Raw genomic sequence first — 16,552 nt, 5'->3', positions numbered from 1 at the left:
AGCTCAGGGCTGGATGACCTGAAGCCCAGACCGTTCTTGAATCAGTTATACCAAGACCTGGTAGAACTTGGAACATGCCTGAGGCTCTAGTGTCTGAAAGCTGAAGGATTTGAACTATTTAAGATTGTTGGTGACTGAGATGGACCCTTTGGTCTGTCCCAAATGATAGTTCTCATGTTCTAAAATGCCCAGTGTAGGGGACAGTTTAGGATAGTATTTTACTCTCTTGAGTAGAAACTGATGAAGACTGTTATTATTGTGGACATCTTAATATTAAAACAGAGTAAAAACACACAGTCATTTAAAAATAGTTGCATTCCATTGACAATAAAATTAGTCTCTTGAGGGAGGAGGAGGAGATAGTGGGAAGAAAATCAGTCTGTAAGCAGGAAGCTCTCACACATTCCACAGGGCCGTGGGAGCAGCTCATGAAAACTAGGGCCAGCATTCCATTCACACTCCAGAATCCTTATCAGAGAGACAGCGACCTCCAGCAAAGCTCGAGATGTTAGTGTAACCTGACTGTGCAAGAAGGACTGCAAAAAAGAAAACTGCTAACATTTTCCAGTCTGTGATACAAACCAATAACGAGTTCCTTATTCTTTCTCTAGGACTCACCCACCAATAAACTTTTGTATGCCAAGGAGATCCCTGAATATAGAAAAATTGTACAGAGGTATTACAAACAGATCCAGGAAATGATGCCCCTCAGCGAGCAGGAAATGAATGCGCACCTGGCAGAGGAGTCCCGAGTAAGTGTGAAGAGAGTTGGAAACAACCTTAGCGCCTAGCGTTCTCCTGTCCTCCAACACTAAAGCCCTTCCGAAGGAAGCTCAAATACTCAGGGGCCCAACAGGGGATTCCCGCATGCTATCCTGGAACTAGTGCCGACGGTAGTTCTGTCTCGAGCGCACGCCATTTCTGGTGCTCCAGGAAAATACGGCACTAACCCGGCGGTAATCAGGCATCGCCACACACTGCCTGGTTACCGCCAGGTTACTGTGGGAGCCCTTACCACCACCTCAATGGGTCAATGTAAGTGCTCCCCGCTGCATGGCCACGTGGTAAGTTATCTTGCCACATGACCATTTTGGGGTGGGGGGGGGGGATTTTACCTGCTGCGGTAAAAAGGGCCCTGGCACACGGGAGAAGTTTTCCAGGAGATAAGACCCAGCTGAAAGATGGCAGTGCCCGTCTACCAAATGTCCCTCCATCTCTTCTGCAATATTTTAGGAGGGCACACCAGGAGCAGTTCCATCCAGTATGAAGTAAACGTTTTCCTGCAAGGTCCTTTTTCTCACTTTTTCATACTAGTCCTTCCCCTGAAACCCTAATTAGAACAGGACCAGAAAAGTTCAAATCCCGCTGCTGCTCCTTGTGATCTTGGGCAAGTCACTTAACCCTCCACTGCCTCAGGTACAAACTTAGACTCTGAGCCTTCCAGGGTCAGAGAAATACCCAGTGTACCTGATTGTAACTCTCCTTGAGCTACTACTGAGAGAGATAAAGATGTAAGTAAGTAAATAAGGCAGGCACTCTCATGAGATAGGATCTGATTGGCTGATGCAGACCTGCCAAGTCTCTTGCTTTCAGTAGGAGACTCCCACCTTTGCGAGTCATCTCCCGCACTCCCACTGGGAAGCCGGGATCTCTCACTGAGCGGCCTCCCAGTCCAGTGGCAGCAGGAAATACCTTCATAAAATGTCATCTCCTGCTGCCACAGAGCCTGAGGCAGCAGGAGATGATGTTTTATTAAGGCGTTTTTTTGCTGCCACTGGACAAGGAGCCCACTTTTGCTGCTGAACACGAATCACCTGTCCAGAGGTGAGGCTGGGTGGAGCAATGGGTGGGGCTAGGCAAAGTTGTGGGAGGAGAGGGGCAGGCTGGAGGCGGGTCCTAAACCTCCCACTCAGTAGGTTAACCCCCTTGGCAGCTCTGTTGATGCAGCTTATATGATGTCATTTGTGACATCACAATCAGTATAAGGTCAAATCCAGAGAATGTGAAGTCATTTGCATCATATTTGATGTAAAATGATTAGTTGTCCCTTGTGTTTGTCAAAAACAATTCTCTTTATAAATTTTGCCTTCCAGCAAATATCATCCAGTCACATGGGGCTGGGAAACTTCCCGCTCATTTCTGCTCACACATTTCTTCATTTGGAAGTTGGCCAGCCTAGCTTGATCCTGACCTTTGAAGCAGCAATAAAACATTGCTTGCAAAACTACAAACTAGTCTAGAAATCCATTAATTATAGGGTTAGTATTTGTGTTTACTCAGTATGGAACTTTCCATTAAGGGGGAATAAACCATTCTAAACAAGAGCCCCATCTACCTAAAACACTAGGGGAGGGGCGGAATAGCTAGAGAATTCTTTCTTTTCTTTTTATTTCCATTTCAAAACAAATGTCATTAATAGTACACACTTTTCTTAGAGAGCACTTCTTATTCGAACAATTCCAGGAATAACATGTATAGAATGTTTGTACGTTTGGGAAGCTCGCCAGGTGCCCTTGGCCTGGATTGGCCGCTGTTGTGGACAGGATGCTGGGCTCGATGGACCCTTGGGCTTTTCCCAGTGTGGCATTACTTATTTACTTATGTACTTATGGGTGAACCATTGAGCAGTGCAAGCCATTGTGCATGACACATATGTGCAAGTACGGGGCACTTTTTAATGATACCTATGACCAGCAAATGACAGCCCAACCTACTAAATAAGAAGGACAGACTTGGAGTTTGGATGAAGGTCTGTATTCCAGGGAGGTTATGTCCCATTATACAGAGCAAGAAGCCTGCCATTGTTAGTAATTGCAATTTCATTACATTTACAATTTTGTGTCTAATTTTTAAAGGTTGTCATCATGGTGTAGGTCCGTCGTATCTTGACTATGAAATTAATTGGGTACTTTATAGTCCTCTTCATCTTGCCTTTCGTCTTATCAGTGGCTTGTGTTTTTTTCAAGTTAGAGTCTGAGATCAGTGTTTTTCTGCAGCTGTACCCATATTAGGGGATGATTTACCACGAAACGAGAGATATGGGTGATTTTTAGTTTTGTCAAAAAATTAAAATATTGGTTCTTTTGTGAGCATTTATTCCAGAACTAGGATTCTGCTAAGGGATTTGTTTGTAGGATGAAATGGATGGACTATGTAAATGGATGTTTTATTATTGAATTGTTGGTGGGATGTTTTTATTATGAATGTTCGTTTTTACCTGATATGATTTGATGTCATTGATTTTATATGTTGTTGAGGTTGATTTGAATTTCTGAATTGTGGCAGATGGGATTTTAAATTGTTTTAATTATTTTTATATAGTTTTAGTGGGTTGGAATTTAGGTAAATGGATTTTGTGTTAGATACATATTTACGTTGCAGTCTACTCTGTACATTTTTTGATTGTATAACTGGATTGCAGTGATGTAATTCAATTCAGTTAAAGATTACATGAGGAGCAAAATCCCGAAATCCAGGAACCAGGTCATGTGGAGGGCAATTCTATAAAGGGGGGTTACCTAGATTTGGACACAAGAAAGGTGCCTATCTGAAGCCTTATCCTACAAAGCATATTAGGGCTCAACCTTTCTTTATAGAATAGCAGCAGCCTGCTTATGTTTAAGACACAGGAAAACTGAAGGAAAACAAAAGAACCTTCCACTGGAAGTCACCAAAAAAAGTGTTCAAAATTTAAAAAAAAAGTCAGAAGGTCACTAAAAATGATGCCCATAAAATGTATTCATCCATAATGGGTAAAACCTCAAGTCAATTTAAATATCAAGACCTGTGTTATGAAGTAAGTACTCCATTTTGACTCCACAATGCTGGATAAGCAAGGTTTTTAAAGTTGCCCTCATTTTAATTGTAACCACAGTTCACTTATATATGCTACATTCATAGGACCCCTGAAGGCTTGTGCGCCAAAACACGGCCTATATTGGGTCTCGTCCATCAAATTTATTCATCCACAATGGGTAAAAAACCTCATCAATTTAAAGAATATCATTTTTAGTGACCTTCTGGCTTTTTATTTTAAAGTCTTGAACCCTCTTTTTTGGTGACTTCGTACATTTAAGACGCAATCACTGAAACAGCCATAGAACAGGTAAATTATAGGAACTGATGGCCTTCTGCTATTTACACATGTTACTGTGCTCCCTACCCATGCTCTCGTGACTTCCCCCTGCAAAGTATTGGCACGTACTTAGAGAATAGCCTGTAGCCAGAAAGTGCTCATTTATGGCCTTGCGTCCACTTATACATGCAAAAATATCTCTGTTATTTGACTTTTGGTGCTGTTAACTGTGTATATTTTTTAATCCTTTTTCATGGTTGTCCTATTATTAGCTGTTCTCAAGTTTACTTCATTTAGGGGCCCTTTTTCACCGTTGTCGCGCACCAATCCAGCTCACCGTGGTAACCGATTTTAGTACCACCCCCACCACGCACCAGAAATGATTTTTTATTTTTTCCACCAAGGGCTTACCCGGCGGTAATCAGGCAGCGCACACTGGGTTAGTGCGGGAGCCCCTACCTTCTCCTTCACCAGCTCACATCTCTGGAATGCCTTACCAAAAGCATTAAAAGCCATCCAAAACCATCTACATTTCAGGAAATCTCTCAAGACCTTCTTATTTGGAAGAGCCTACCACAAGGACTCAACCTGTGTCTCCACTTCTAGACACGCATCAATCTAATGACAATTCTGGGCTCACTCACCCTTCCTTCTTTTCCCCTGGTTTTCCAGTTCCTTTTGTTCCTTCCCTGTCCTTTCCACAATTTCTTATGTAGGTTATATCTTGGATTAGTTTAATTCACTGGATTGGCGTTTGCCATGACGGTGCAATGTAAGCCACATTGAGCCTGGCACAGTTGGGAAAATGTGGGATATAAATGTGATAATAAATAAATAAATAAATAGGAAGCAGTAAGGGTCCCCCAGTATATACCTTCCCCCACAGCCATTTCTTTTCTTTTTTTCCAAAAGCCCCACTGCAGTAAAAGGGGCCTCAATGCACGGCAAATCCATGTGCTAAAGACATTGCAGGGCCTCTTTTACTGCAGCGTTTTAAAAGGACTCCTTATTGTATTTATGTTTATATTTGGTCATTTTTTTACTATTGTTCTGCTGTTAACAAAATTGTAAGTTTTATGTTAAACTGTACCTGCTGTCCAGCGCCTTGGGTGAATCTCTTCATAAAGGCGGTTAATAAATAAATAAAATGAATGACCAGAATCCCAGCATTTACATGAGTTCCTGCCACTCCCATTGGGGTAAGAAAATCCTCCTCTCTGTGCTCCCCACCGCTTCTGAAAGAGGTAATGCCCCGCCCCCCACTCCTGTATGTCTTGTAAATCCAGTTTCTTTCTTTCTGGTTTTCACAGAAATATCGAAATGAATTTAATACCAATGTAGCGCTGGCTGAAATTTACAAATACGCCAAGAAATACCGCACACCGGTAAGTAGCAGTCCGACTCATTTACACATTTAAAACCTGAAGTGGTGGGGGGGGGGGGGGGTTCAGTTACTTACCTGGTAAATGGTAAAAGACAGCCAGAAAGCGGCAGCTTTAAATTCATTTTATGAGGAGCTAGTCTTGACGGACTGCAGGCAAGTTTGGAATTTCAGTTGTGTCTTGAATCTCTGAGGTCTGGTAGTAGTCGGGAGAAAAACCTTCAGGCAGCATGATACATACAGGTTCCAGTCTAGAGGTATTGGGGATCCAGATCTGTTGACTGAAGGGACTGGCAATGACCTGTGAACTTACAGCTGGAGGGAATGAGGAGACTGGATCCTTTTGCTGGAAGGATTTGGGATCTGGATCCTTCAGGTGGAGGGATTGGGAATCTGAAGCCCACACCACTGGAAGGACTGGGAATCTGGATCTCACAGTTACAGGGCATGTTATTGTGATTCCCAGTCTTAAACCAAAGGCTTGAAGTGACCTTGCTAACACACTTGAATTAATTTATTGTAGCTAAGTCCGGAGAGAGCAGTAGTTTTTTTAAGGATAACACCCTCATCTGCTGACACAGCAGTATAATGAGATAATTCAGAATCATGGATTGGGGCTTTTTGTTGAGGAACAATGTCTGAATGGCAGATACCTGTTGTAAATTGGTTGTATCTGTTTTGCCACTGGTCTAGTGATTCCCAAACCTGCATGCAAATCTTTCTCATGAATATTCATTGCAGATATCTGAAAACCTGACTGACTGGGATGCCTCCAGGTCCAGGTTTGAGAACCACTGTACTTGTCCATTGTTTTCGTGGGTGTGAACAGCAGAGACATAGCCATTAATATCTTCAACATTTTCCAGAACTGACCTCTTCTCTTAACTCTCCCCCCCCCCCCCCCAAGGTTACAAACATTGCATAATAACATGAAATAGTAATCTTTCGCACAGGGGTGGGTAACCACGGTTTTCAAGGGCCACAACCCAGTCAACTTTTCAAGATTTCCACAATGAATATGCATGAGATTGATTTACATGTACTGCTTCTTAGGCAATTTCAATGTACATTACTCCTGCCCCTCTAGGCCTTTTGACAGACACATCCTTGTTCTCTGATTTGAATCTTGAGCAGCACATTAATGTTCCCACCCATGAAGCTGGGCAAATGCTGGACCTTGTTTCCTCCCGTTTTTCTGACTTCCTTTCCCTCTCTTCCTCTTCTGCTAGACCAGTCCCCTGGTCAAACCACTTTCTTCTTCAGTTCCATTGGCAGCCACCATCCCTTTCCCCTGCTTTCATTCCATGTACCTATTCCTGCCCCAACTTCACTGCTGTTGACCCTACTTCTCTCCCTCTTCCCTTCTGCCTTTGTCTCACATCCCCTGTGAGCAGTCCTCATTATGGGACTGTACTCTGCGTTCTATGGTTTCTTCCTATTTTCCAACTCGCACTAGAATTAGTAGACCCTCTCACAAACTCTGGTACCAAAGTGCTCTCAGAATAATTAAAAGGCAGCTTCATAAATTTCAGCGTATTTGGCAATGTACTAAACTCCCTTTCCATCACCCTTAGTTACAATTGGTCTCAACTCTGGTCTTCTGGATGAAGGTACTACACCTTTCATTTCTGAAGATGCTAACTGACCTAAGCAACTTTTTAGGATTGTTTCTCATTTTGCTGATGTAAACTCCCAATTTTCCTACCAGATTCTCTCTCAGCAAATGATTTCTGCCTAATATTTCTATGTAAAAGATCAATTTTTTCCTCCATCTCCCTTTCCTTCTATCCCCTATTTGCCCATTGCTGATCCTTCTTCTCTCTCTCCTTCCCCCCACCTCATTTTCTCCCATTCTTGGTTCCCATTTCAACCTCCCTTCTCTCACAATAGCCCCTATTCCATCTTCCTGGATAAATATTGATGCCCTCAGTCTTCAACATCATGGCGTGTTCTGACAGTCTACATGTTAAAACAATGCAGTGCTACATGTTCTCAGACGGGGCCTACAAACAGGTTGTGTTTCATGCTTTCAGAGGATAGTTGCCAAAGTAGAGGCCTGGCTTCCAGGTGCTGTTAACCAAGTTGCCCCCTGACTAGGGTTACCATATGTCCGGATTTACCCGGACATGTCCTCTTTTTGAGGACATGTCCGGGCGTCTGGACGGGTTTTGCCAGTCCGCCCGTTTGTCCGGATTTCTGGACGGATGGGTGGCGGGCCTATCCTAGCCTCCCCTCCCCTTACTTACTATCTACTGCCCTGGTGGTCTAGTGACCTCTTCGGGGCAGGAAAGAGCCCCCTCTTTCCTGCCTGGAGTGCTGCCTTGCCCTGCATTCTGTTGCTATGATGGTCTCAGGATTCAAAATGGCCACCGAGAGTTGAAGCGACCTCGTGAGACTTCAACTCTCGGCGGCCATTTTGAATCCCGAGACCGTCACAGCAACAGGATGCAGGGCAAGGACAGAGCTCCAGGCAGGAAAGAGGGGGCTCTTTCCTGCCCCGAAGAGGTCACTAGACCACCAGGGCAGTAGATAGTAAGTAAGGGGAGGGGAATATGTGATAGGGGCATGGGCAGGGCAAGGGGTGTGGGCGGGGCAGGGGGGCAGGATATGTGTCCTCTTTTTCAGAGGACAAAATATGGTAACCCTACCCCTGACCCTCATTGCAGCAGGAGCACAGGACTCACTGGTGGGCTTTCCATGAACTCAGAACACAGCACGAATCTTTGAGAGTGCAGGAAACCCACAATGTAAAAGCAAAAGCATTGTCTCCCAGTGGCAGTGCTTTGATAGTGATGTACTCACCTGGACAGCAGGTTTATTTTACCCACTTTTGTAACTGCCAAATCATCCAGTTCCAAGAAGCTAGTCCTGGATTTCTGAGAACCCCATCCTGGAGCATTATGGGACCTGTAGCACTGATTTCAATGAATAGAATCATGGGGCCTGATATTCAAAGAGATTTAAATGGCCAGGAGAGATTTCTGACCGTTTAAAAGACTTGAGTGAGGCAATTTGGGGATATTCAGTGACACTTAACCATTAGTGCCTTTGACTATCCCAGCTAACCAGCTAGGTTGGGGGTGGACCAGGGGTGAGGCATGGATAGCGTGCAAACTTAGCTGGTTAGTGGCAATGTTCAGCCTGGTAACCACATAAAGTTAGGACAGCATAAGGGTTAACCGGGTACTGGTCTGAATATCGACCGGCACCTGGTTAAGTTCCAGATGACCATTGAGACCCAGATATTCAGTGGCAGTAGCTACACATGCCCTGGAGTTGAATGTCCAGGGTCAGTTCAGTCCGCGGCTGTGGGCAGCTCACAAGCCGCTTACCACCATGGGATGAATATCGGGTGAGTAGACTACAGATCAAACACTGCATTAGGTTGTAAGTTCAGAACTAGGATGGATCAAACAGCCTTCCGCCTGGAACTGGGTATCTTGGTACCTGAGCACCTTTTCAGTTAGTGAAGTAAAATGGCTTCTTCACCCTCTTAGCGACTGGTCTTGTTTACATCTTTTGCCCTTTACAGATAGTAAATGCACTGGAAGGAAATGCAACAACCAGACGGACACAGCTGCAGCACAAGCTGGAGCAGGTGATAGCGTTCATGGAAGATAACATCTTCGAGTGCTGCAGTGAAGCCTAAGAACAGCCCAGTAGAAAGCAGAGAATTCTGGACCAACCCAGCTGCAGCACAAGTCACTGTGGACTACTAGGGCTCTTCATTCTGGATCGCACCACTGGACTGACGGGTCAAAGCCAACAGCAGAGAATGAAAAATGCTGAAGGATCAGTTGAACTCTTGTTTTTCTGCCTTCTTCAGCTGGAGAATGAGGACAAAATGAAGAGACAATCCCACCTCTCGGGTTCCAGCTGCTGAGGATTCCCAACTCCAGGCTTTCCCTGAGCAGCAGGTTCAGTGCTCTGTCTCCACAGTGATCGTTGATAGGAAGCTTTTGAGACAATATTCCAACCGGTGCCTCTTGGGTTTGTCATGAATGTTGAAATGCAGAAGGCAGCAAACAGCAACTGGGGAACCAAGACCGCATTCAGAACTGGAACCTGAGCCGGAGGGGCATCACCTCCTCCCCCTCTGCATTGTGCTCACATAGCAGACATGTAGCTACTACTGTGTATGAAGTGAAAAAAGCCATTGCACAATGTGTTTTCTGAGCTTTGTACTGTGTGTATGTGTATGGCATGAATGTCTGTGTTTTGTATGTGTATATATGTACAGTATGTGGGTATTGCATGTGTACATGTGTGTATATGTAGCTATTCTGTCTTCAATCAGTTCCCCTGTCAGCAGAAGCCTTTCTTGTGGCACTTCCAAATGAACTGAATGGTAGTGACAAAAGTATATGAGCAGGGTAGATGGTAAATCAGGAATGGCCCAAATTCTCTTGGTTTAGGGTTGGTACCTGTAGCTTTGCATCACCTGGATCTGCAGTGTGACATTCACAGACCAGAAAGGCTAGGGCTCTTCAGCTTGGAGAAAAGACAACTGAGGGGAGATATGATAGAGGTCAATAAAATATTGAGTGGAGTCAAAAGGGTAGATGTGAATCGCTTGTTTACGCTTTCCAAAAATACAAGGACTAGGGGGCACACAACGAAGCTACTAAGCAGTAAATTTAAAACAAATCAGAGGAAATATTTCTTCACTCAATGAAATTTGTTGCCAGAGAATGTGGTAAAAGCAGTTAGCTTAGCAGAGTTTACAAAAAGGTTTAGATAATTTCCTGAAAGAGAAGTCCATAAGCCATTATTAAGATGGACTTGGGGAAATCCACTGCTTATTTCTAGGATAAGCAGCATATTGTACTGTTTTTGAGTTCTTACCAGGTACTTGTAACCTGGATTGGCCACTGTTGGAAACAGAATACTGGGCTTGATGGGCCTTCAGTCTGTCCCAGCATGGCAATAATTATGTTCTTATAACCAAAAGCAAATGCTTTATTGCACAGAAGCAGGGAGAAGTAACATCAGAGAGCTGCAGGGACCAAAGATCTATTTCTGTGTTTCTCTGCTACCTGCAGGCCTCCCTTCTGAAGAGTGCAAGGCTGCTGAAGAACCCCCCCCCCCCCCCCCCCCCCCCCCCCCCAGCTTGTCTGTGATCTTTCACCTCTCAGGACCCTTCTCTTCCACTGCTGTGGGAATTTGTGTTTAAGGACATCTAAAACCCAGACTGGGGGATGGTTACTTCTTCTAGTTAAGAGAAAATGGTTTTATTTGTCATGTAGAAAATGGAAAGCTAACTAACATGCAGAGCCCTGGCTGTGAATTCCAGGATCGGTTTCTTACTGGTTTCAGACATATCAAGGTGTAATAGATTATGAGGCAAATGTGATTGTTTCTGACATAAATTTGTCTTGGTAAATGCACCTTCACCAGAACAGAGAGGGTTTGTCATTGTAGATTTACACTATGAGGGACTGTGCTGGTAGGACCTTGACTGCTGGGCTATTTCTTCAACAGCTTTGAAAAGTAGGAATATTTAACTCAGAACAAACTGTGAACAGATGCTACCTCTAGCGGTATATCAAAAATTCAGAAACTTAAACATAAAGAGGAAAACTGTGTTCTGGTGAGATAAGATGGGGGTGATAAGAGGGAAATATTTTTAAGGGTTAGGAAAGTGGGATAAGATGACATGATCTTGATTAGAATTACCTCTTTTAGGAAGGGACATGGACGAAGGATCATGCTGTATGCTCCACACCTGGTTAAGGGCCTGGGGTGGGATGGGATTTGATACACTGCCTTTCTGTGGGTATAATCAAGGCAGTTTAAATATATTATATACAGGTGTTTATTATGTACCTGGGGCAATGGAGGGTTAAGTGACTTGCCCAGAGTCACAAGAAGCTGCAGTGGGAAGCAGACCCAGTTCCCCTGGGTCACTGCACTAACCATTAGGAAGGAAGCTAGAGGGGGGCTCAACTAAGAGGAAATGAATATCCCTAGATGACTAGGGACTGGCCAGAGAACAATTGTTTTAAATTCTCACATCCAAGCCCAATACAAGTTGCTGTCATTTAATTTAACATATATAAGATCTTGTATTCTACAACTTTCAATCTTAACAGACCCACAGCCAGGTCACACTTTTTCTACAGAAAAAGAACTGCAAATTCCATAAAGTTTTGACATGAGGACCATCAGAGAGACACAAAAATGGTATGTTATTGCTCTAAGCTCAGCTGTTGTTCATGAAGAAGTGGTCTACAAATGATTTAGCACTGGGTTCCCCACAAACATGTGGTGTGCTACGGGAGAGAGGTGGCCCCCTTCTGTCTCTGCTTTGGTCCCAAGGCGTGCAGCTTTCCTCACCGGCCAAACAGCTGGCCATCCCTGGTCAACCGAGACTCCGCGGTGCTGCAGTATCGTTCCATTGTGGGGTGATTCTGACTTAAGAGGCGTTCACTCATAATACACACAGATGGTAGCTTCACCCCACTGGCTTCTCAGCCAAGCACATATACCAACTGTCTGAACCTGCGGTTCTTTTCGTACCGAGCAGGGTTACTATAATCCAAGAGTGGAAGGAAGCCTGACCTTGGAAACTCAGTCAGAGACCAGCTCTACCACCGATTCTAAAACCTTGGTTGCCTCAAGCTCAGTTTACACTTCTAAAATAAGGTTCATGGTACTCCCTCTTGTAGATATGTGCATTCATTTGAAATGATACTTCCTATGTCATTTTCAGCCCAAAATGGGGGGGGGGGACCTAAATATTCTCTCCTTGGGTCAGAAAGTGTCAACATTCTTTCCCAATAGTTCACACATGTGCACTATTTACAACATTTGAGGGCAAATAAGACAAAATTAAAATCCCCATACCTTTGACACAGGAATCTAAGTGTAACCCCTAGCTCACCCCTCAGGCAGGGCTACTGGCTAAGCTCTCCAGACCAGGTAGTTGGGACAAGGGGTCATAAAACAGATTGTACTTCAAGCGAGCTGGGTGCAGGCTGGGCTGGGCTAAATCCCGGTAGGCCAAAGGGTAATCTTTCTCTGGGCACTCTCAAGTCCACTCTCGTTCAAAAATAACCAGCAGTCATTGGATTAACATTCAAACTGCTTTTACTTAACTTGAAAACAGTTCAGAAACACCGATTGATATGTACAGTCAGAGCATGTAAGAGTTCCAGAGCAGCTTCAGACACAATCTCCTCCAATTAGATGGACCATTGGTCTAACCCAGTACAGCTGTTCTTGTGTAACTACCAAAAGTAATGCAAACAGTTATTTTACATCAACAGCATGGTTTTTCTTTGACTTCTGTCCCCCTCCTGGTTCAGGATTCCCCTCCAAAACACCCATTGAATGTCCCATCAGAAGTGAGGCTCCCCCACTCCAACTTCTACCCAGGGTGTTTTTCCCCCAGGCACTCCTCATTCCCAAATCAGGGACTCCGCACAGGCACCCTCTGCCCTGTGGCAGGGGCTTCATCCACTGGCTATTGCAGAAATCCTCCCTTTACAGCCAAGGCTGCTCTTTCAGTGCTTGAGTCTCAGCAACCAAAGGCCCTGTTCTCATCACAACCATTCCTTTTACTAACTCCTGGACCTGCCCAAATGGGCTGGCCTCTCTCTTATGTCCACCTCCCCCCCCCCCCCCCAACATCCTCCACCCCACTGCCCTAAAACAGGGGCATGGGTCACATAAGCAAAATTAAAACTTGGGGGCTGTACACCCCTACCGTCTGGTATGGTGATAGCATGTTGATGTCTTGCTTTTGACTTCACTTAGTAGAAAAATTGTTATATGTACACAGATTGTTTACCTGCTTTACAGACTAATGATTAAATGGGGGGGGGGGGGAGTTTGTGTGTGTACATGTGTTGGAGGGGGGGAAATGGAGATGGGTGGACTGCACTGTTGGTCTGAACTTGAAACCTTTGTATTACAAATGGTCAGCTTTCAATCAGACTAGTTGTATGTATGTTCCTGTGTCTTGAGGGAAGCTGGGACACTTTTATAAATTATCTTTGTAATAAAAAACATGAAGCTTTTACGTGGCATCCCTTTACTACAACAGTGTGTAAGCAGGGTGGAAAGAGTTAATGGCATTAACCAGCCTCTATGAATTTTCCATGAAGAAACCATTGATCGCTAAAACAAAAAGACCTTCACTGTGGTGTCTCCTTTCTTAAGGAAATTGTATTTTCAACTCAGATTTTTTATGCATTTATATTTGTTACATTTGTGCCCCACATTTTCCCACCTATTTGCAGGCTCACTCATCTGAAGGGTACAAGTCTAGCACTTCCATGGCTCACATATACAGTAAAAAGCAGCAAGCAAGGTGACCATATGGAGGCATTCAGGCAGGAGAGGAGATGAGGGGATTGTGCCAATACCCAGATATCCATTTGCAGACAACTTTAAAGTATCGCTCCTGTAGGGGAGGAAGGTAGAGACCAGTGCTGAGTGCCTTGGACCATAGCAATTGCCCCTTTGCTGCTACAAGAGATTTTAGATTTCTTGATTTTCCTATTCCTTCACGCTGGTCAAATTATATTAGCATGTATACTAATACTTCATAGTCATGCATTTTTAACCATTCCTACATCAATGGAGCATGCATGAGGGCTTTGGTTAATTAGTATATCATGTCATGAGACAATGTCCACAACATTTAAATTAGACATTGAATGCACAATCATGAGGCTTGGGTTAAATAATATTACCCACATGCACTAAGGTGATTTAGGTCTGGCCCAGGGGTTATTTATACATAGGAGGGCCAGATGATTTCTAAGCACTATCCCTAATTGATCACACAAAGTAAACAAAGTTAGTAGAATGGTTGGTTTGTTACCATGTACTTCTGTCTTCCCAAAGCATTGCTAACACAATGAAACTAAGTCTTGTCCCATTGTTGTATCCTTCAATGTTTCCACTGACAGCAAACTGGTTTATGAGGCCCCTTTCTGTGTATTCTTGTTATCTTATGGGTTACAAAACAGTAGGCTACAAGCACCCCTTATCTAGCCCAGATCTTGTTATCCTGGTCAGCCACCTTACATTATATAAGTGAATGTAGGACACCAAGCTAGAACATCTATTATAATATTCAGCAGCCTTGGGCTCTGTATACAAGACTTGTTACATTGAATAGGCTTCCACCTTAGCACAGGAAAAGATACTAGAAGTAGTCTAGTACTCAGACAAGCAGAGAAGGAACCAGGCAAACCTACATTCAAATACACCAGATAATGTGATTTTTGGCAAGCTGCTTCATCCTCCATTACCTTAGGTACAACAGCAAATAAGCCTAGTTGGGTCAAGCTTAACACACTAAGTGTAAGACCTTGAGTTTTTATTTGAAAATGTGAGCAGATAATCTAAATACTAAGTTCACATCATACACCTCTAAATCCCCCCTCCCCCCCCCCCCAATGCATGATGGATAGTTTGGCAGAGTCCTTCTGTTAAAATTGAGGGTAATTGTGTTTCTCTGCCCAACTATCTTTCCCTAGAGGGCTTACTAAAATCTCAACCTTCTCAAGCACATCAGTCCACGTTGATCCCTTGTTCTCAGCCTACTGCTCTCTATGCATTAGGACTACACTTTGCAGCCAACAAATGATGAGACAACATCAATCCTTCAGCTGTAAGCTAGGGTATAGAACCTTAGAAAGATAAGGAAGCACACCTACACTGCAGACTAAATAGTTTTGTTACCACTCCATTATGGCTTGGTTCATATCCTCACCCCAGGGCAAGCACCAGCCCACCTCACGCTTCTCACATTTACATTAGCTGTTAATTAAGGCAGAAGTCTTAGTACAACTTGCTTAATGGCAGGGCTCCACCATAGATGGCTTTGTCACTTCACCAACCTGATCCTAAAAGGTGGACAAGGACAGCTCTTTAAAACTTGAAACTAATAAAGGCTAGACCAGTCACTAGGGAGCACTTTGGTTTGTGTAATCAACACAACAGCAAGTCATTCCCTGCCCTCTCCCCCCCCCCCCCCCCCCCCCCCCCCCCCCCCCCCCCCCCCCCCCCCCCCCCCCCCCCCAAATTAAGCATTGGGGCAGTTGGCCTAATGCCACTGTATTTAAAAAAGTTTTGTTTTTTAGGGTATGGGGCTAAGGTGGCATGGTTCCTTTAGCAGAACACTTCATACTAGGCAGAAAGGGATGGATGATCACGGTGGGTCCCCTGACCACTAGGACCTCATCGATTCAACAGTTTTTGTGGTATGCAGCCAGGACCTCCTCCCGCCCCCCCCCCCCCCCACCCCCATGTAGATAACCAGAGAAGTACTCCTGGCAGCAGTCCACAGTGCATATCACTCATGTCCTGTTAAACCCACTGCAACACTGGGAACACCCTTTGTGGACGTTGCTCAAGTGGAAGACCCAACTGAGGGCAAGATTGTGGGAATTGGTGAGGATGAATGCAACAGAGGTAGCCACAGTCTGGAGCAACTGTTGAGGCTCCTATGGTAGTACTTCTGGAGAGCTTTTCAGAAGTTAGTTGCTAGGCCAGTTAACTGCTCTAAGATTATCTACAAAATGTAGATGAAAAGTTTTCTGAACATTTATAGTTAAGGCTCATTTTAGAACTCATGTACTAAGATTTAAAGTGAACAGCAATCCAAGAGACTTGCATTTATTTAATTTTCCTAAAGCTCTGGGGCCATCACCAGTGGATACTTTCAGAAAATACTTGAAGGTTCTCCAAAAAAGTTCTGTTACCCTGAACAAAAAAAGTTTCAATGAAGTGTCTGGGTCCTCAGGCACTAGTTCAAGAGGCTAGAATACAAGATTTAAAATGTATCAGATCCTCGAGATCTCAGCAGGGTCTACCAATTGCAAATACTAGGTGGTAATACTTTCAGTGAATTCTCAAGACCATTTAACAGGAAAAAAAAAAGTTTTGGTAGACCCTGAAGTCGCCAGACAAGTGCTAAAAAAAGCCTTTTAGCCAAGGCAGGAAAGCTTTGGTACTGGCAGTCATTTTGGCTTACCCGTGCAAATGTTTGAAAGCTGGGTGTAAAAGTATCTCCTCCCCCCCCCCCCCCCCCATGAGTAGTTAAAAGACCTTTGTGGATTAAAAGATCAACAGCAGTCTCT

The 16,552-nt window shown here is 44.2% G+C and overlaps 1 protein-coding gene across 1 annotated transcript in view; it reads left to right on the top strand.

Annotated features, from left to right (window-relative positions):
• PLXND1 (plexin D1) overlaps positions 1-10,004 on the top strand; it is a 116,735-nt gene extending 106,731 nt beyond the window's left edge. The window contains exons 34-36 of the mRNA XM_030206049.1: positions 612-752; positions 5,386-5,460; positions 8,989-10,004. Coding sequence (XP_030061909.1) covers positions 612-752; positions 5,386-5,460; positions 8,989-9,105 — 333 coding nt within the window. The 3' untranslated portion in view covers positions 9,106-10,004. The remainder of the gene's footprint in view (positions 1-611; positions 753-5,385; positions 5,461-8,988) is intronic.
• Positions 10,005-16,552: the final 6,548 nt, after the last annotated feature.

This window comes from Microcaecilia unicolor, chromosome 6 (genome assembly GCF_901765095.1).
Source record: "Microcaecilia unicolor chromosome 6, aMicUni1.1, whole genome shotgun sequence".
Classification (NCBI taxonomy): domain Eukaryota; kingdom Metazoa; phylum Chordata; class Amphibia; order Gymnophiona; family Siphonopidae; genus Microcaecilia; species Microcaecilia unicolor.
The sequence above is the reverse complement of the archived record's forward strand: the minus strand, read 5'-3'. Positions and strand labels throughout refer to the sequence as shown.